This window comes from Nicotiana tabacum, chromosome 16 (assembly GCF_000715075.1).
Source record: "Nicotiana tabacum cultivar K326 chromosome 16, ASM71507v2, whole genome shotgun sequence".
NCBI classification, from domain to species: domain Eukaryota; kingdom Viridiplantae; phylum Streptophyta; class Magnoliopsida; order Solanales; family Solanaceae; genus Nicotiana; species Nicotiana tabacum.
This window is the reverse complement of record NC_134095.1, coordinates 147,846,537-147,867,370: the sequence shown is the minus strand read 5'-3', so window position 1 is coordinate 147,867,370 and position 20,834 is coordinate 147,846,537. Positions and strand designations below refer to the sequence as shown.

At 35.3% G+C, this 20,834-nt stretch overlaps 1 protein-coding gene across 1 annotated transcript; it reads left to right on the top strand.

Annotated features, from left to right (window-relative positions):
* Nucleotides 1-1,123: 1,123 nt before the first annotated feature.
* Nucleotides 1,124-20,242, top strand: LOC107777342 (putative protein arginine N-methyltransferase 6). Its single transcript, XM_075233461.1, has 13 exons — nt 1,124-1,539; nt 2,849-2,914; nt 3,091-3,159; nt 4,213-4,248; nt 6,842-6,907; nt 12,557-12,625; nt 12,832-12,909; nt 13,387-13,465; nt 14,349-14,443; nt 16,824-16,908; nt 17,140-17,340; nt 19,594-19,717; nt 19,821-20,242. Exons 1-13 carry the CDS (start codon nt 1,243-1,245, stop codon nt 19,861-19,863), a joined length of 1,308 nt encoding a protein of 435 aa, XP_075089562.1. The 5' UTR covers nt 1,124-1,242; the 3' UTR covers nt 19,864-20,242.
* The last annotated feature ends 592 nt before the right edge of the window (nt 20,243-20,834 follow it).

The window sequence follows — 20,834 nt, the reverse complement described above, 5'->3', positions numbered from 1 at the left end:
GATAAAAAATATTAATAATTAAGCTATTCTTTTGTTAAAATAACTAAAATACCCTTGATTTTTTTTTTCAAAAGATTATAAATTAAAAAAATTCTTTGTAAAGAAAAGAATTAACAATGATATGGAATAAAGAGAAAGTCAGAATATTTATTTTGGGAAAAATATTTTGTGAATTAAAAAATATTATTAAGGATAAACTAGTAAAAGTATTAGTCAAATTAAAAGTGCTTATAAGTTGAAAAGCCATAAGTTGGAGGTGACCAACTTATGACGTATGATTGATTTTAGCTTATAAGCACTTGGCTTATAAGTACTTTGACTGTTTACCAAACGCGTAGATAAACCAAAAAGTACTTATAAGTCAATTTGACCAGCTTATGCCTTATAAGTTTAGCCAAACAACCTCTAAATACATATCCAGGAAAACATACTGATTTTTTTAACCTTTACTAGTGCAAAATCCAGAATAATTCAAGAATAATTCATGGTTTTAAAATTCTCATTATACTTCAGCAATTTTTAACCTTTAAATATAAAATCCACGAAAAATTACTGATTTTAAACATTTATTAGTGCAAAATCCAAGAACGATTCATGATTTTTGAATAAATATTATATTTCAACAATTGAGAGCTACTATTTTGGTCATTCAAACTCCAGGAACAATTAATGAATTTTGAACTTATAAATATTCAAAGTCCAATAATCGTTCCTAGAGTAGGTTACGTATTTTAAATAGGGTACTTGTATTTCATATTAATGAATACTCCATCCGTTCCAATTTATATGAACTTGTTTGAATGGGCACGAACTTTAAGAAAAAATGAATTTTTGGAATTTGTAGTCCTAAACAAGTCAAAAAGGGGCCTAGAGTATTTGTGTGGTTATAGTAGCTTTTCATTAAGGGTAAAGTTATAAGTTTAAGCCAAATTGTTACTAAATTCAAAAAGGGATCATTTTTTTTTAATGGACAAAAAAGGAAATATGTTCACATAAACTGGAACAAAAGTGAGTAGCTACTTTGCCAATACAATTTACAGTATGACTAAATTCTAAAACCGACCTAAAAAGTGGCTATTTATCAAATTTTCACAAAAAAAAAAAAAAAAAAAAAAAACTGCGTCAGCTGTGTGAGAAACTGAGAATACACTAGTTTGCCCTTCCCTTCTCTCTGTTCACAGTATAGTTTGGGCCGGTGGGAGAGAGAGACTGAGACTCAGAGGAGCGCGTAGGACCAAAAAAATGTTCCAACCAACAGACGGCGGTTACGCAAACGGGTACCACCACGACGGCGCCGCCGTGTCCGGCGGAATCTCAGGCGGTCATCGAGTACGCAGGGGCAGCCGCGGCAGGTCACGTGGCCGTCGAAGTAGTATTGGCAACGACAGTGCTCCTAGGGTTTCTCAATGGCAACAACATCCACAGCAGCATGAAGATGAGGAGGAGGAAAAGGAAAAACCTGCACCTCCTTGTACGGAGTTTGATACGGCATATTTCAACTCATACGCTCATGTTGGCATTCACGAAGAAATGATTAAGGTACCTTAATGTTTAAACAATCTCGTGGTTACATTGTGGATCTAGAAGTTTAATGAGTACGGTTATATACATGTTTCATATTTCGAAAGACTTTAAGTTACACATATTATTATCAAGTCACGCAAAGATATCTGCAAGTGGAATTTGTAATCCTTAAAACAGGGAAGGTTACCCTTACACCTTACAAATAGGTAAATGTGACTTATAGTGTAAAATTTCTTTACACTGACAGTGTATATTACTTAAACTCTTTTCGAATATATATATATAAAATTTGAATCCATGGTTTTTGACAGATTTGTCCATTCCTGTGTAGGCGTTTGGAGTAATTTACTTGCAATATTGCGAGTAGATGTAACACAAAGAATTTAAATAGGATGGTTGAAATGGAAGATTGCTATTGGAGGAGTGGCTCCGCATGTTAGACTTGGTTGGCATGTGTACATGTCTACATACATTCGGAAGAATCAGTTTTTAGGTAGTGTAACACTTGAGGAGCTGAAGTTACAGACTTTTAGGATTAATTGGCATACATGTTAGGCTGGGTTGGCATGTATACATGTCTATTTACATTCACAAGAATCAGCTTTTAGGGAGCGAAATGCATTAGGAGCTGAAGTTACAGAATTATAGGATTAATTGGCTATACATGTTAGGCTGAGAGAGAGAGAGAGAGAGAGAGAGAGAGAGAGTCATAAAATCAGTTCTTTAGGGAGTGTAACTGCGAGAGAGCTGAACTTACAGAGTTATGGAATTATAATGTAATTCAAATTATATTGTCCCTCTATCTCATTTTATATAATGGTAATTGACTTGGAACGGAGTTTAAGATTTTGAATTGTATATTATACTATTGATAGTTGGAGAAAATATCATATAAAAGTTTAAAACTTGAATATCTTAATGAATTTAAATTTTTGATAATTGTGAAAGTTATATCGAAAAGGAATGGTGTTAAATTTTTTGGACATTCCTGAAAGGAAAGAGTTTTATCTAAATTGCAAGAGGGACTAGTACTTATTAAAAAAAACAAGAGGGAGTATTTCTTTGAAGAAGTTTAAGTAATACCTTCAAGATTTATAACATGCCTTTGGAATATCATATACTTCTAGGCTTACCGTCATTGGAAAAATATTCTCTTTTCCAGGCTGGATAACATTATTTAATTTTGTATTTTTCTCGTTGTGTTGTAGGCGAATTTAATTATTCTGCTTGCCATTGAACTTCTATTAATCCTTTTCCCTTGTGTTTCTATTTTCAAATATACCTATATATAAGGGACATGTTAACTTATGGCTGGAATTCGCAGGATCGTGCCCGGACTGAAAGTTATAGGAATGCAATTTTTCAGCATCAAAGCTACATTGCTGGAAAAGTAAGACAACTATCTAAATACTTCCTTGTGCACCAAATGCTAATCCTAAGATTTATTAGATCTCAAATTGTATTGCTATCTAAGTCTTTCACTATTTCTGAATTATTTATATTTTCATTACAGAGATCGATCAGTATCGTCTATGCCTATAGTATAACTAAATTTACATTGATCAGGTTGTTGTTGATGTTGGATGTGGCACTGGCATCCTATCTATATTTTGTGCTCAGGCGGGTGCAAGACGAGTAAGATATCTTTAAGTCCGTTTCAGATGAAATTTCATCAATCTGAGTTCAGTTACCAGATTGGAGTTATTTCCACGCCTCTTTTTAACTTTTGAGGAAATGTTATGGGCTTATGTATGTACACACATAGACAAACTCAGCCAGCTATTGCTGGATTGTAATATGTTCTAAAGAGTAAAAGTGCCGTGAATAGTCAACACGGAAAATTGCAAGACATTCCCTATTTATCACTGGAATATTAACCTGTCATAGATGCCTGCTAGATTGCAGGCAACACTTACCGTATATTCACAATATGCACATTCTTTATCTTGGTACATAACAGTGTCAAATTCCATTTATAGGGCACCAGCGGGGTGCCAAAACATTCTAAAGTTGGTGATGCAAGAACATGCAAAAGCAGGATGGTAAGTGCCATTTTCAAAAACATCCAGCTGTACAAGCTTAGCTCAACCAGAAGGTCAAAACAAGTCAAGAGAAGATGGGATAAACTTGTCATTGCTCCATAGTTTAAAGTTTGACCAATGGTTAATCTATTCTTTGGAAAACCTTCTCCTTGTAAGTTTTTTTGCTGCGTTCCCATCAAATGCTCCAAAATAAGTATCTTGGATGGTCATCCAAGATTTTGGTTTCTACCAAGACAACATGTGATCCTGTATTGTTCAAAGCAATTTTATACACCAATGCAGAAGAATGGGTGCCCAACAATCAGTCATCTGATCATGGTGATGGAACATATGATTGATTGTTTCCTCAGCCTTCTTGCGCAAAAACACATATGGCTCATTTATTCTCTCTCTCTATTGGTTCAGCTACAATGACAGAGTTTTAGGTTGTTCATTGAGCTGCAATTGTCTTTGGGAAGATCCGCGTCCTTTTTCAAAATAAAGTCGCATCATTGATGTGTTTTACTTTCTTTATACCCTGGTTTTTAGTGGACCAGTGAAGTCATGACATCTTGATGCAAAATGAACTTTTTGTTTGTTTCATTTGGTATCTCCTTTAATTTGTTCCAGATATAATACTTATCAGGCAAATGTTCTTTTATCCCAGGTTTATGCTGTCGATGCAAGTGATATAGCTGTCCAGGTACTTGTTTGCTTCTGTTATTGGAGATGTCTATTGAAGCTTGTTGTATTTGGCATTAAGATTCTATGATGCACCTTACAGTAATGTTTCCCTGCACATTTTATATGGTTGATGAGTTATGGGAGAATCGACCGCTTCATTATGGTGCTTATGATGGTAATGCATCATTTTCAAAGGCTTGCACAACCTTCAAATGCAACTTCTTTAAGTTAACCTTCCATCTGATAAATTTGTAAAGAACTTGTAGTAAGGCAATTCAGGGCAATGATGGTGGTGCATGATGTAGTTCTGCTACATAAAGATTTCAAATGTTCATGATTTAACTCATTGTTTATCAACTTAAAAAGCTGCAAAACTTCATAGTATAACGTAAAATTTACCTTACCAAAAAGAAAAAAAATCAAAAAGTTCTCTAAAGAACTTCCAGGTGCCGCGCTTAGCTCAATTTGTGCAGTATTTAGTCGTACAGCCAAAAATTAATTTAAGGAAGAAATATTTCTTTTCGGTTTTTGTATGTTTGTTGGATGAAACAAACATAAGTTTCATGGGAGGACCAATGGAAAACTGAAAACAGGCGGATTGATAGGCTTCACTTGTGGGTTTGAAGAGAATGGGCTGGCGTTTAGGTGCAAAACAAAATATGTCTGACAGAAGTACAATGGGGTAATTCACTTGTAAAATACACTTGAATATACATAAGTCAGTGAAGTATTCTAACGTATCCTATCTTATATTGTAAATTCAGTCATTTGACAAAGTTTAGATGCGTGATGGAGCAACTTAATCGTGCAAAGGCAGCGTATTTCTTAAAAAACAAGCATAGAAAAAGAAAACCATGCCTTACTTTGGCCGGTCTCAAATACTTCTTCCTCATATTAGCTCAGGAGGGAGCATTGTATTCCATAAGCAAGCAGACGAATTCATAGTTATAAAAAAAAGAAGGAAGCAAACAGATGTTCCCAGGCCAAAATCGTTGATTACCTACATCTTCTTTATTGTCTCAACTGCGGTTTATTACCGGCTTTGTTGATTCTTCGTTTTTTTTCACCGGATCCGTGTCACTCTAACATGATGCTGTTGCTGATACGGTAAAGATCTGATCAAAGTCTGGCGGGTGCTTTGAACGGGAATTGAAACCAAAAAAGTTGGACAAAAGAAGAAGATGGCAAACAAAGACAAAGAGGGAATAGGAAATAAACCTAGTTGGACATAGGGCTGCAATGGTGTGGGATGAGGTCGCTGCTTTCGCTTCCCCTTGCTGGTTTCTCCTAGGCTAAGTTGCCCCGACATGGCAGTTTAGGTGCCGCACCCGTGTCGACACGACACTAGTATGGGTGTGGGTATGGGATCCGTACCGGATCTGGTCAAACAATTTTGGGTACTTTGACCACGATGGACGGAAAAACTAGAGACAAGATACAATTTGATTCCCGAAATCATAACCAAAATTAGGGAAGAAAATAGCATACCTTATCTAAGAAATTAATCCTTTACTTATCTACAACTTGAGAATAAAAAAGAAATCCACACCTTACAAGCTATACGTAAGTATTCCTCTAAATTTCTCATAATTTAGAGTTTTTTTATTTTTTTTTATTTTTTTCAATGATTTTTAGTCGGATCCCTGCACCCGTATCCGTACTAGGATCTGTATCCCCGAATCTTAGAATTTACATCTCGAAGGATCCGACCTCTAGATCCGCACCCGTGTCAGACATCCGCACCCATGTCTGAGCAACTTAGCTCCTAGGGTTTTGAGGAGGATGAGGGAAAAAATTCTCTTGGGCCAAGGATGGCATGCCTTTCCAGTGAAGATAGGGCTATGTATTAAAGTTGGATGTGGTGAAGGAAGAGTTGCTGGAAGCACGAAGGTAGAAGACTGAGTTATGAGGAATAGCAGAGGTTTTTTCTCCTTTGGAACCTTGTGTCTTTTTTGTACTTTTCGCTCTTATAATACCACCACGAAGATAGACTTTTTGTTACCATGTGAAAATAAGAGAAAATATGAGCGGATCTGTCTTGTTATCTTGGTTAATTTTGGTTCTTGGTGATATACAAGAGAAGCTCCTTATATAAGAGTCTTAGCCGTCTTAGTCTGTGTACAAATACAAATAAGTAACTAATCCCTACTTACAATAAGAAAGTATAATTTTTTTCCAATGTTAAGTACAAAATATTTTGGATTATCTTATGAAAAATTTATAAATTACTCTACTCAAGTTCCATAAGTTTTAATCATCCTAAAACTATTATTACGTTGATTTTCTTTGCTTTCAGTGATGTACTTAGGAAGAACCTGTGAGGTTCCTGCAATTGTCTATCCTTTCCTATTTTAGAACATGTGTAAACATTATACAAATCATAATAGATGGAGGAAACACTCTGGTAGCTGGACATTCTAAAGATCTCTTCCACTGTTTTTCTCTACAGGAACTATGTGAATTATTTGATTGTTCTTTTTATAATTCTGTCTTTTATAACCTTGCATCTCCTTGATGCCTTTTTCAATGAAAAACATTACTTCATCCAAAAAGAATATGTGAAATATTTGAACTTGACCTTCATTTCACATCCATTTTTTTATGGTTACCAGGCAAATGAAATTGTGAAGGCAAACAACCTATCTGATAAAGTTATTGTTTTGCATGGGCGGGTCGAGGTATGTTCTAGTCTAAACATTTAATACATCCCTTGTTTTGGCTACTTAGAGTTGATTTTATTCACCCTCTTAGAAGATTGGCTTCTTTTGTTTGCTTAAGTTGAATAATTCTAGCTTATCCTAGAGGGAACATATTCACTATTCTTCCACCTGTTTATGCTGTTGTATCTGTGTGGATCGGAGGAGATAGGCCCTTAGTTCTCTAGGAAAAAATCAAATTCCTTATTGAGAATGCACGTTATTAAGTCCATTTACTTGGTAACTTGTTCAACCAAAGGTACTAGACCAAGTCTATTTGCTTGATGGAATGTGAATGAAGTTTGGCTTTAAATTCATTTTGAACAAGGAAATCCCTCTGTTCTGGTGCTTTTTTACCTAGAATTTTGATTGGAATGGTTTGTAGAGATTCTGGTTACGTCTTGTGGAAATAGTTTTCTGAAAGCTGCAGCCTGATGCATGTAATCGATGAAGCCCTCCGGTGAATTAAGCTATACAGACTCGTGCTGTTGAAAAATGTTGCCACTTAAAACAGAAATGTTGCTCTTTCAGTGCCAAAACATTGGAAAGTAGGGCATTCATCTAAAAATTTAAAGTTCATCATCTCCAAAAGTTTATGCCGATAGAAACTAATGGATTTTGTGTTTTCACCTTATTGAATTAATGCTTTTTGATTAAATCAGTTTTCTTAATTACAATCGATATTTGGTTAGTAGATGAAAAAGTCAGCTTTTATGAACAATAATCAGTTTATCTCTTTGGCAAAACTTGAATTTGCAATTAGTTTTTTGACGATCAAAAACAAATTGGTCCTAATACTACTTCTTGACATTTTAGTTTTGTTGATATTATTTTTTTTTTGAGAAGGTAACATAATTGTATATTAATATAGAACTTCACTAAAATTGTGAAGTCACCCATAATTACAATGAAAGTGCCCTAGCAAAAAAAGGAAAGACACTTCTAGTCCTTGGTCTTCTTATAAGGACTCTAGTACATGTAAAATGGATTCATGATCCTTCAAAAGCTTTCCTTTACACCAAATATAGAAAAGAGCTAAACATTTCATCTTTATCTTCTGAATATTGCTAGACTTATCTTCAAACATCTTTGATTCCTCTCTTCCCAAACCGTCCACCATATACAGGCTGGGACAATCCTCCATCCTCTCTTTCTCTAGATAGTGTGCCCTCTTTACTCCAGCTGGCTAGAATATCAAGGACTCTTCCTGGCATTGCCCATTGAATTCCCCTCAAATTGATGAAAATTCTCCATATCTGGATAGTGAACTTGCAATGCAGAAAAAGATGGTTAATTGTCTCTGCCTTCTCTCCACATAAGTAGCATTTGGAACATAATTGGAATCCTCCTTTAGTTAAATTGTCCTGTGTTAGAACTGTTCTCTTTCCAGTAACCATGTGAAGCAAGCCACCTTGTATGGGATTTTAACTTTCCAAATCATCTTCTATGGCCAGCAATCCACCTGATTATTGGATACATTAAACTCCTTGTAGGCAGCCTTAACAGAGAACTTCCCTTGACTATTGCCTTGCCACTTGATTAGGTCTTGCTTGGTTTGAGTTGATGCCACTGAACTGCTGCAAAGAACTGTAGAACTCCACAACTCTGTCAATCTCCCAGTCATTTAACATCCTTCTGAATGTGAGGTTCCAGCCTTGGTCTATCCATACCTCTTCAATTGTTGCATTCTGTTGTTGACACAAAGTATAAATGTCAGGAAAGAGCCCCTTTAGAGGTCCTTGTCTTATCTAGTTGTCCTCCCATAGTGAGATCTTCCTACCATTTCAAACTTTGAATTTTGCTTTGTTGATCAATTTTGGCCATAGGTTTCTAATTGATCTCCACAGACTGACTCCATATGGCCTTCTTACAGTTTTAGTTGTCCAGTTTCCTTCTATTTCATATTTTTTCCCTAACCACTTCTGTCCACAGTGTTTGTTCATCTGTTGCAAATTTCCACAGCCACTTCATCTTCAAGCTCCGATTTTGGACTCTTAAATTTTTGATCCCCAAACCACTTGACTTCTTGCTTGTAATTAGATCACCCCACTTGACCAAGTGAAACTTCTTTTTCTCACAGTTACCTTCCCATAGTAAGTTTCTTCTTAGGGCATCAATTTTGTTCACTACATTGGCTGGAATTGGAAATAATGACATCATATATGTAGGCATGGCATCAAGTACAGAGTTAATCAAGATCAACCTTCCCCCCATTTCAGATATTGATTCTTCCAGTTAGCTAGTTTCTTTTCACATTTCTCCCGTACATCATTCCATATTCCTTTTGATTTGTTTTTGGCACCCAATGGCATCCCCAGATATACTGTAGGCAATTCCCCTACCTTCCCCCCTCCCCCCAAGAACAATCAGATATGTATCTCCATTACTTCATTAACTGGGTAAATGAAGCTTTTTTGCCCGTTAATGTGCAACCCAGATGTGGCGTCAAAGAGAATGAATATCACCCTTAGAACTTTCACTTCCTCTTTTTCTGCTTCACAAATGACTAAAGTGTCATCTGCATATTGTAGATGAGAAATCCTTCTGTTGTTGTCTTTTCTAGTGCTCATTTTGAATCCCCTGATCCAGCTGTTTGCCTGGGCTGTTTTTAGCATGTCATTCAGTCCCTCCATGGCTATGATAAATAGAAAAGGGGGGAGAGGATCCCCTTGCCTTAGCCCCCTCTGCGAAGGAAAAAATCCAGCTGGGGCTCCATTGATTAGAACTGAGAAGCTTATAGTGGATATGCAAAATTTTATCCATCTTATCCACCTCCCTCCAAAGCCCATCCTCCTTAGAATATCAAGAAGGTACTTCTAATTCAAATGATCATATACCTTCTCAATATCCAACTTACATAGGATCCCTGGTTCTTTACTTGTTGTTCTTGTGTCTATGCACTCATTAGCTATTAGAACAACATTCATGATTTGTGTTCCTCTTATGAATGCCATTTGTTGAGAATCCACCAGCTTGTTGGCCACCTTCTTGAGTCTCTCAGTCAATAGCTTGGATATAATCTTATATATGCTGCCAATCAAACTTATGGGTCTGAAGTCTTTTAGTTCTTTTGTCCCCACTTTCTTAGGAATCAATGCCACAAATGTAGCATTCATGCTCTTTTCAAAGACTCCTTGATCATAGAAGTTTTGGATTGCTGCTACAACTTCCTTTTTTACCACATCCCAGCAATTGTTGAAGAAGGCCATTGAGAATCCATCTGGTCCTGGTGCCTTGTCCCCTGCACATGCCTTAACACTGTCCCATATTTCCTGTTCTCCAAATGGACTCTGCAGCATTAAGTTGTCCTTTGCTGTAATCATTTGGTTGATTCTGTTGGGTCCTACTGGTCTCCACTCTTCTTCTTCTTTGTACAGCTTTTTGTAGAATCTGATAACCTCCCTCTTGATGTCTTCTGGATTCTGCATAGTCTCCCCTTCTACCAACAATTGGTCTATGTTATTGTTTCTCCTGTGGGCATTAGCTGTTTTGTGGAAGAACTTGGTGTTCCTATCACCCTCTTTCAACCATAAAGAGTTTTTTGAGAGTATCTCTTCTTCAGTTAGATTCCTTTGTTCATGAATTTCTTCCGGTTCTGCCAGTTGGTTGAGAACACTTGCCTTCTGTAGGGCTAGGTTGCCTTGCAAAGTTTTACTCCATTCCTTGAGCTTGTTCTTCCGTGCTTGGAGTTTAGAGACTAGTATAAAGTCTGGCCTTCCTTCACAGTTGAAGGAGTTCCACCATTCTTCAATTCTACCTTTAAATCCCTCAGTCTGAAGCCACCAGTTTTCAAACTTGAAGTATGATTTAACTGATTCCCAGCTCCCACATTTGAGCATCAATGGAGAGTGGTCTGACTTAACCCTCAACATCATTTGTTGCTTTATGTTCCTAAAGTCTTCATTCCAGTCAGCCGAGATAAAAAATCTATCCAATCTAGCTGTTGTTACATGTCTGTCCCCTTTTCTCCATGTGTAGTCACCCCTGCTAACTGAATATCTACTAGTTCCATATCTTCAATAAAATTTGAAAAGTCCATCATTGCTCTTGTGATTCTAGAGCAATTCTTCTTCTCAGATGGGAATCTCACAGTATTGAAGTCCCCACACACCACCCATGGTCCTGTAAATAGACCTCTTACCCCTGCCAACTCCCACCACACTTCTTCCCTTCTTCTTCTGTCATTCGGAGCATACACAACTGATAAATGCCATGTATAATCCTGAGTCTTACCTGAAAATTTACAAGTGTGTGAGCACCCACACCATATACTTCCCCCTTCCATGCTCTACCATCTCACATTACTACAATTCCCCCTCTAATCCCACTAGCCTCCAATTGAGTATATTTTACCCATTTGTTAACAAATGACATTTCCTTCACACCCTTTAATTACTCTACCACTCAAAACTTATTTTATCTCCTTTTTTTTCTTCTTTTGATTATCCATAGATGAATACTAGGAAATGTAATACATATTAAGACTCAAGGCCTTGAACTCGTCAAGGAAAAGAGAAGTACGAAATAATGGTAAGAAATGTATGAAGGATCTATATTTTTGGTGTTATAGTAGCAGTCTAGATAGGATTAATAATATTGGATTTTCTGTATCTCTTGGTGGGGAACATGTAGTATGACTGGTGGGGTGTTGCTGTCTTGTTTTGTACCTGTTATTGTACCATCTTGGTACCAGCTTTAATAAATAACCTTACTTATTTAAAAAGTGGGAAGACATTGGAAGGTTAAAACGGTTTGACTGCATAATCTGATTAGCGTTATTGCAAGTTGGTCTTTGGTCCATTTTGTATTTTCTCTGTGAGTGGTAACTGGTAAGGACTTGGACTTGGCGATATGAGCTGTGTGTGCCAAATTCACGATTCTCTGGGGAAACCTAATCATAGCTGGTATCGTATGAGCTGTAACCTGTCAGCAATCATTTTCTGAATTACTAAACAATAAGAAAGCTTCTGTGTCCTTTTCAAAAAATATGAAAGCCTCTGTGACTGGCTTCCAAAATAAGTAGGTTTAAAATTGAAACAGTATTAGTAACACATTTGATTATTGGGAGAAGACATATGGCTAACACCCTGTAAATTGACTGCAAAATAACAAATCAGTAAAGTACCCTTCACTCTAGGAATTGTGAAATAACCTAAACTAACCGGGAACTTATATCAGTATAAATAAAGTCCATATCTAACCAACAACCATTAAAATATGCTTCAAAATTTGGCTGATAAGACAAGAAAGATTCTTTTGATCAACTAGCATCCCATCGAGTGACATTTTAGCTGTTGCAAGTCCTAGAATCATTTTAGAAATAACCTTCCCTTTTCATGAAATAAGAGAGAAAAAGGAAGAACCTAGGTGAGAAGTGAATAGGTTTCAATATTCAATGGCATTAAGTTACTACCTGATGCCCATGCCCCTCAAACATTAGGAAAGAGAAGAACATATCGTAATGTTCTCACTACACCTGAAATTCCATAGTCGTCATCAATGAAAATGTTGGTATTTCTAACTTTGTCGTAATTGAATCACTTTATTATGGATGAATAAATCCCTTGTTTTGATATAGATTCATTTGACTGTGGTGACTAATGACTATATCATACTTTTTGGTTAGTTCAGGATGTTGAAATTGATGAAGAAGTTGATGTTATAGTTTCAGAATGGATGGGTTACATGCTTCTTTATGAGGTAATAGCGGGGAGACAGGCGCATTCTAATGCTTCTCTTATAGACATTTATTGAAGAAAATGCTTCTCTTCTCTAATTGCTGACCTGGCACCGAGGCACACTTACATCTAGTTTGGCTTGCATGTGGTGTTACCTTTTAAATGTATGTGTGGGAATCCATGACTTCAAAACTTTTTCACATGGAATATGCTTGTCTTACTTTGCAGAGCATGCTGGGGAGTGTTATCACTGCTAGAGACCGCTTTCTGAAACCTGGAGGTCTTATTCTTCCATCACATGCAACGGTAGTCATACTCATTCCCTAATTTATGTGAGCTTGGAAATTTTTTGGGAGTTTTCTGTGTTTGCGTGTATATATATTCCTCCTTTTGCTTCCATTGTTTGACGAATAGTGTATTTGTATTATCAGAAGTTAGATTCAAATACTTTGTTAGTTATGCGATAAAGATTCAGATATTCTGTAGTTATGCGACAAATCCACTTCTCCTAGAATCTGCTTCATATTTTACTCATAGAAGAAATCACATGCTGATACTTGCAGTGCGAGTTGTACTATGAATGGTGATCTATTCATTTAGAGGCAAACTAGAGAAGCTCTTGGAACAGATTCATATCCTAATGCTACTGCATTGTTCCCCTAGAACAAAGTCCAAAGGATCTACACCTATAGTCCGATGATTTTATATAGCTTTTGCTTTTACACCACTTAATGATATGAAAGAGCAGAAAGTCATTTTGATCTCTGTTTCTTCTCTCTGCAGCTCTACATGGCGCCTGTGACACATCCAGATCGGTATAGTGAAAGCGTTGATTTCTGGCGTAATGTTTATGGGATTGACAGTGAGTATATGTTGTAAGACTCATTATTATCTCTGTTGTTCTCCCAGCACAATTTATTACCTTGACGAAGTGATTTCTCTTTAGAACGCAAATTAGATCCACTTTCTTGTGTTTTACTGATCGAGGATATCACTATGATATTTCGCCAATTAAGTTTGACATGTGAATTATCATATCATTGTTCATCAAGCTGTATTTAAAGCTTAACTCCTTTGCTGAACCCTCCAGTCATTTTTCTATTCTCCATCATTGCCACCCATCTGGATCCCCTCGTTGATGAGAATATGCTTAGTTTCGACAAAGGGAAAACTTTTTGGATTGAAACAAAAATATGCTAGTTAGTAGCAGTGAGTGGCTAAATATACTAGTCACACTCGCTTGCACTAACATAGGAGTCGAGTCCTTAAATAGAACTATTTTGCTGTGCGCTTTGCCGGTGACCTTTCTTGTACAGTGGTTATACTTGTTTTAAATATTAATGTCTCCAGACGTGCTGGTTTGTATACCATTTTTATTTGTTTGATTGGATCATCTTAGGATTATACGGTCGATTCTCCAGTTACATTGTTTTACCGTCATTGAAGCTGTTGTTTCATCTATTAACCTCCATTATCTCATTAAAATGTGAAAGGGTGTTATCTTGCTGATCACACACACAAATAAAAAGGAAAAAGGAAAGAAAAGAGAAAAAAGAAAAAAGATAGGTGTTATCTATCATTTGCGGAGAGCTGTATAGTAAACATGGACCTTAAACTCTGTATGAGTGAGGCAAACACACTTAAAAGAACAAAGATTAGTTGCTAAATGCAAATATTGCTTTTGATGATCTATTTTTTTTTACGTGTTTCCTCTTAGATTTCAGATTGAGTTCCATTTTTTGTAGTGTCTGCTATAATGCCGTTAGCAAAGCAGTGTGCATTTGAAGAGCCATCGGTGGAGACAATCACTGTTGAAAATGTTTTGACATGGCCACAAGTGGTTAGTACCATAAACTTCAGTTCTTTCAGGGTTTCAAATTGGGAACTTTTATCTATTTGACGATGACAAAAACAACTGTCTTAATAACAAGCTTATAAAAACCCTCAGGGGTTGGCCTAGTGGTAATTGACTTGAGCCTTGGGGTTTGCTCCCTTTCAAGGTCTCAAGTTCGAAACCCACTGGGTGCAAACAATTTCTGGGGGCCATCGGACTGGGTAAAACCTGAATTAACCGTGGTGCACTTGCGGGAAACTCCTTGCCGAGGGCCTGTGCACCCCCGGGATTAGTCGGGGCTCTAAGAGACTCGGACACCCGGTGCAAAATCAAAAAAAAAAAAATTAACAAGCTTATAAAAAATTTATTATCAGTGTCGGACATTTGCTTATTAATCTTTAGTTGTCAATTTCATGGATTTGAGCCTAGTTTAATGGAGATGTTACATTTTTGTGAATTGTTGTATGAATGATACCTTTGCTTGTGGAAGCATCAGTGTCATCGCTCTTGTGATTGTATCCTCTGTTTTAAAAGGCAGAACTAGGACTCGCTCCAGGGCGGAGCACTCGTAAAACGCTCCTGTGCTTATGTGTGGGGCTTAGTTCCATGAGGCTTACGCCTCGGCCGTCGGGGCTTACGCCCCGGACACGCCCAACGCCCTAATAGAACTTTATGCAATTGAGTGTAACTAACCTTGTAAATGCACAAATTTTCTTAATAAATCGTTGACTATTCAAAAATACTTTTTTCTTAATCATAAATCGTTAAGTTAAGAGTATTTTATGTCATAATTAAAATTAAAATTATTGCACGTTATCCATTAAGACTGCTACGATAGTAAATTTTAAATAAATCTTTCATTTAAAAAATATTTATTTATTAACTTTTGTTATGTTTTTATTATATAATACTCCATAATCGTTTTATAATTATTTTCCTTAATATTATTTTTCTCATGTTTACGTGATACAATACTTATTAATTTAATAGCTTAGTATTAGCTATTAACTATTTACAAATAATTAGTTATCATGGTATTGTATGGTGAATTATGTGTCACTTTATTAACTTGTTGAAACTTAAAAATAAATGATGCTAGAGAATCATATTTAAATTGTGAATAATATTTTTATATAAATTCTCTTTCAAATAGAAAGCATATTAAATAAAAGGAGTATTTTATAAAAAATATCAAATTATAATATCGAAATTCTTTCAAGATTCATTACTCCTTAAGACATACTTATAAAATTTCGTATCAAATACATTACTTTTGATGTTTGAGTTGTAGCGACGTTGCAGCTAATCTGCATATTATGATATATGTCATACTTTTCGTATTATTCATGGTTGAATTATAATTTATAAATATTTTAAATAGATTACTTATTACTAATTTTGTGATTTTAATGTAATTTTTATAATTATTTTTTATTTTATACTATCTTAAAATTCTTGAAATTAGTAAAATTTAAAGATCTGTGGGACTTACGCCCCATGTCTCAGGGCTTACGCCTCGCCAGAGGTAAAACGCCTCGCCTCACGCCCCCGCCTTTTAAAACATTGATTGTATCGAGTTGGTACTGGTTAAACTGACCAAACTGTCTGACATCTGACTTCAGTCAGTCATGTTTATTTCAAATTTGGTTTCCCTTTGATTTTTGTTTTTTGGTATTTTTGTTATTCGGCAATTTTTCCAATGATTTGGCCGCTGAATCGGCCAAAACATATTTGCTTAAACAACAGTAGTGAACTAACGGTATGCCGGAGAGTTCGTACTTTATTGGTTGGATGACTGTGTATTGAATAGCTGCTGTGACATGTCTATTATCTTTTGCTATTATTATGATAAACTAAGACCAGATTTCGTTACTTCCCTCTAAATTCCCACACTATCTCATTCTTTGGTCTCTCTTTTCCCCACCGTCATTTTTCTATTTCTTACCTTTTCTCTTGGTCATGCATATCCGCCAAATCGCAAGATCGTCAGCCTCTCAATTTTTTTCTCTCGCTCTCTCTCTCTCTCTCTCTCTGAAGGTTCTGTTGAGTAAAGGGGATGAACAAGATCAAGGGAGTGGGATGTCTTCCTGGTAAAGGGGAGCTATATGAAAGAAAAATTTGTATAATCTAACCATGTATTAAGGGTCACTTCTGCAGATAATTGGATTCATGGATTCTGCAGATCTAAGATTGTAATCTAAGATCATTGGATTGTTGCCCCAACATATAGAGTCCAGATAAGTAGGACTATATACTCGAGGTCATATTTTCTGGGTTTGTGTGCCTTATGCTTAATTGTTTCATATGACTCTTGTATCTTATGCATTAGTGCAGTACTCATTGGCCATCCTCATTTCGGACTCATTTACCTTCAACTCAATGGCAGGTGAAGCATGTGGACTGTTATACAGTAACAATTCAGGAGCTAGAGTCCATTACAACCAGATTTAAATTTGAGTCAATGATGCGAGGTACAACTGCTATCTCTTTTTCTCCAAATAATGTTGTCTGACTGTGTGTGCAAAATTTTCCGCGGATCTCATGGCTTTCTTTTATAACATCTGTATCAATATTTTTCTTTCTTCTGCCTGTTTGTTAAAATTGTGGGTGGGAGATGATTCTTGCTTTTCGTCTGTTAGTGTTGATACTTTGTTCTTTAATGTTCTCTAGTGGTCATATGACCTGATTCTCTTTTGTTTCAGCACCCTTTCATGGTTTTGCTTTCTGGTTTGACGTGGAGTTTACTAGCCCAGAAGTTTTTCCTTCGAATAATGGTCTTCCACCCTCATTTGTTGAGTCTTCAAACGGTTGCATGACAGAGGGCAATCACAGAAAGAAGCGTCCCAATCCTAACGAAGCCCTTGTCTTGTCAACTGCGCCTGAGGATCCCCCTACACACTCAACTATAAATTCCCCCCCCCCCCCCCCAAATTTTTTTTTTTAGTGTTCTATCTCTATTCAACTCTTTGCGTTTTGGTTCATCTGAATGAAAGGTTCGGGTAGAAAAAGAGTGATTTGATGGTCAATCTGCATCTAATTTTGATGTTTAATTTAGTAAATCTACACTTGGAGTTGGACAAAGATATATTTCTCACTGTACTTGTCATAGATGGACCAGCAAATACATACCGAGTCCAATAAGAAATATTTACTATTGTAGTGAGAGGCTCGATGCTTCTATGCTGAGTCCGAAACCTAAATAATGGTATTTTGGACTCAAAATACCTTTATACAGTTAAAAAAAAGTTACATTTCTAACTAAAATGCAGTATTATACTGCGTTTTAGTTCAACGGAAAGTTAGCCGTTAAAGGAAAACGTAGTATAATACTGCGTTTTAATGAATAAATCATTTTTAATGTAAAACGCATTATAATACAACGTTGTATTATAATACGTTTTACTTCAAAGTCATGATGAACTTTTTCAGAACTTAGCGAAATAGTCATTTGATTTTCAGAACTTTCCATGATGGACTCAAAGTATAATTTTGCTAATTTTCTTTTTTGTATTTTATGTAGCACTTTTAAATTGTGTGAATCGATTTGTAATACTTTGAGAAAATCTTTGGCTAAATATACAAAATTTACACAGTATTATTTTGAGAAAATCTTTGGCTAGTTATAATTTTATGAAACGCACAATTGGTCATTGTCAGTAATTACAACATGCCATATTCAACTTATATATCTATCTATATCTATCTATACTATATTAAAAGCACGAAGGCCTTTAGCGAAATATCGTTCGCATTTTTTACTCCTTTAAAATATAATTCACATTAGACAAAATAGTCATTTGATTATCCTAATATTTAGGACCTAAAAATTCATTGAAATTTGTCGCAAAGTATATTAATTTTATAGTAATTACGTGGTAAATAAATCTTTAAACTTTGTCGCAAATACTAATTGAAGTAAATAAATTTCTTCTAAAAAAATACTCATTTTCCAATTGCCATATAGAAATTACTTCAAAAGAACGGCTACAAAATTTGTACGCATGTAATCAAATAATTGACTTCTTAATTATTTATTTAAGGTAAATTTTTTATTGCTTTTAAAGTCCTACAGTTTAGGTACCTAGTTTAAATAAGTAAAGATTTAATAACCAAATTTCAATGAATTTTTAGGTCCTAAATATTAGGATAATCAAATGACTATTTTGTCTAATGTGCATTATATTTTAAAGGAGTAAAAAATGCGAACGATATTTCGCTAAAGGCCTTCGTTCTTTTAATATAGTATAGATAGATATATAAGTTGAATATGGCATGTTGTAATTACTGACAATGACCAATTGTGCGTTTCATAAAATGATAACTAGCCAAAGATTTTCTCAAAATAATACTGTGTAAATTTTGTATATTTAGCCAAAGATTTTCTCAAAGTATTACAAATCGATTCACACAATTTAAAAGTGCTACATAAAATACAAAAAAGAAAATTAGCAAAATTATACTTTGAGTCCATCATGGAAAGTTCTGAAACTCAAATGACTATTTCGCTAAAGTTCATCATGACTTTGAAGTAAAACGTATTATAATACAACGTTTTACTAAAACGTTGTATTATAATGCGTTTTACATTAAAAAAATAATTTATTCATTAAAACGCAGTATTATACTACGTTTTTCTTTAACGGCTAACTTTCCGTTAAACTAAAACGCAGTATAATACTGCGTTTTAGTTAGAAATGTAACTTTTTTTAATTGTATAAAGGTATTTTGAGTCCAAAATACCATTATTTAGGTTTCTATGCTACCTTCTGTACTAAAAGTGAACAAATGATACTGCAGCCGTAGTTCATTTTGTTAGCTTGTTACCATTATAATGCTCTGTTCAGGATGTAACTTTTGAGCCAATATATCCTTATTGCTGGCTATCTTTTATAAAGTTTCACATTACTTGTCAAAAAAGAAAAATTGCCTTGATAACCAGTTTTGTTGTTGACATTCTTTCATCTAGAAGATTACCTGTTAGTTTAACTAATCCTTGACATTGGTTCTTACATAGAATACCTACGTATTATGATGAAGTAATGGTGATAATCCTGTTTTGAACAAAATTGGTGAATTATGGTCATCTCCTTTTCTATCAGCTCTTCTAGGAGAAATTTGTGCATGCATTCATTGTTCGCATTTTTTGACATGAACTTTGCAGACATTGGTTTACTTCTATGAACCCTTGGAAGTAGAGCAGGATCAGGTTATTGAAGGCTCTCTGACACTGTCGCAAAGCAAAGAAAATGCTCGATTCATGAACATCCATCTTGAATATTCGTACGTTTTGGCTCAAAACTCATTTAAGGCCCACTGTCTAGCTTACTTTCAGCTTTCTGGTATTACCAATAACTTTAACTTTTTTGCATTCTTGATTGTGCAGATCTGGCGGACGTTCATTTGTCAAAGAGTCGGTCATGCGGTAAACGTACATATGACCCTCTCTGGTTTTACCTAGCGAGCCTTCATGAAGTGAAGTCGTTTGTACCTTAATCAGTTCAACCATTATGGTGCTCATACACAATTTCTGAGGATTCTGCTTGTACTTTAGGTAGGGAAACTACGGTAAGATCAGGGCATTTCCAGCCTTAACTTAAAAGCATTGACTCTGAGAATTTCATTGATGCATATAGGTGTATTAAGTTAAAACTTGTAATGTGTCGCTGCGAGAAGCCGGTCTTTCCCTGAGCTGTAATTTGTAGAGTAGATGCAGGATTGGTCTATTGATGTGTTAGAATTTTTGATAAAAGTTAGAACTTCATTTGGATATGAAAAGTAGAAAAGGGATCTAATTATTTCTTTTCAGCCGCTGCGGTAGAGGAAGTTTTTACTTTTTAATCTGTTCTGCTCCTTTCTCTTTTGTTCATTGGAGTTTGATCAGAATGCCATATGCATATTAAAGATGTGCACTTTTAACTCATTCTGGTACTTGGTTAAGGTGCACGTACCATCTCAAGCTTTAGGCAAATGCTAACTCTAATGCATAGGGCTTGTGTATTCTTAACTAATTCGTTTAGTTGGATACATTACGGAAAATAATGCATGCATTAGCTTTCGGTATTACTAATCCTTTTTTGGTATACTTTTTTAACCTATATATTATTAATGCAAGTATTAGTTATACAATCTATTTGGTATTATCCTATGTATAACTAAAACATAGTAAACCATGGTATTAGCAATATCAAGGCTATTAACGCATGCATTAACATGGTTAAAGACATTTGTCCTTTTAAGTCTATTACAGCTAAATAATATGGAGGATATTTTTGTAAACAATTAATTTTCTTAAAAATAATGTAATGCATTTTAATTTTTAATACACCACACCAAATAGTGGATAAGAAGTAAGCTTTGTATAATTAATGCTTGCATTACTAATCTATTAATTACTATT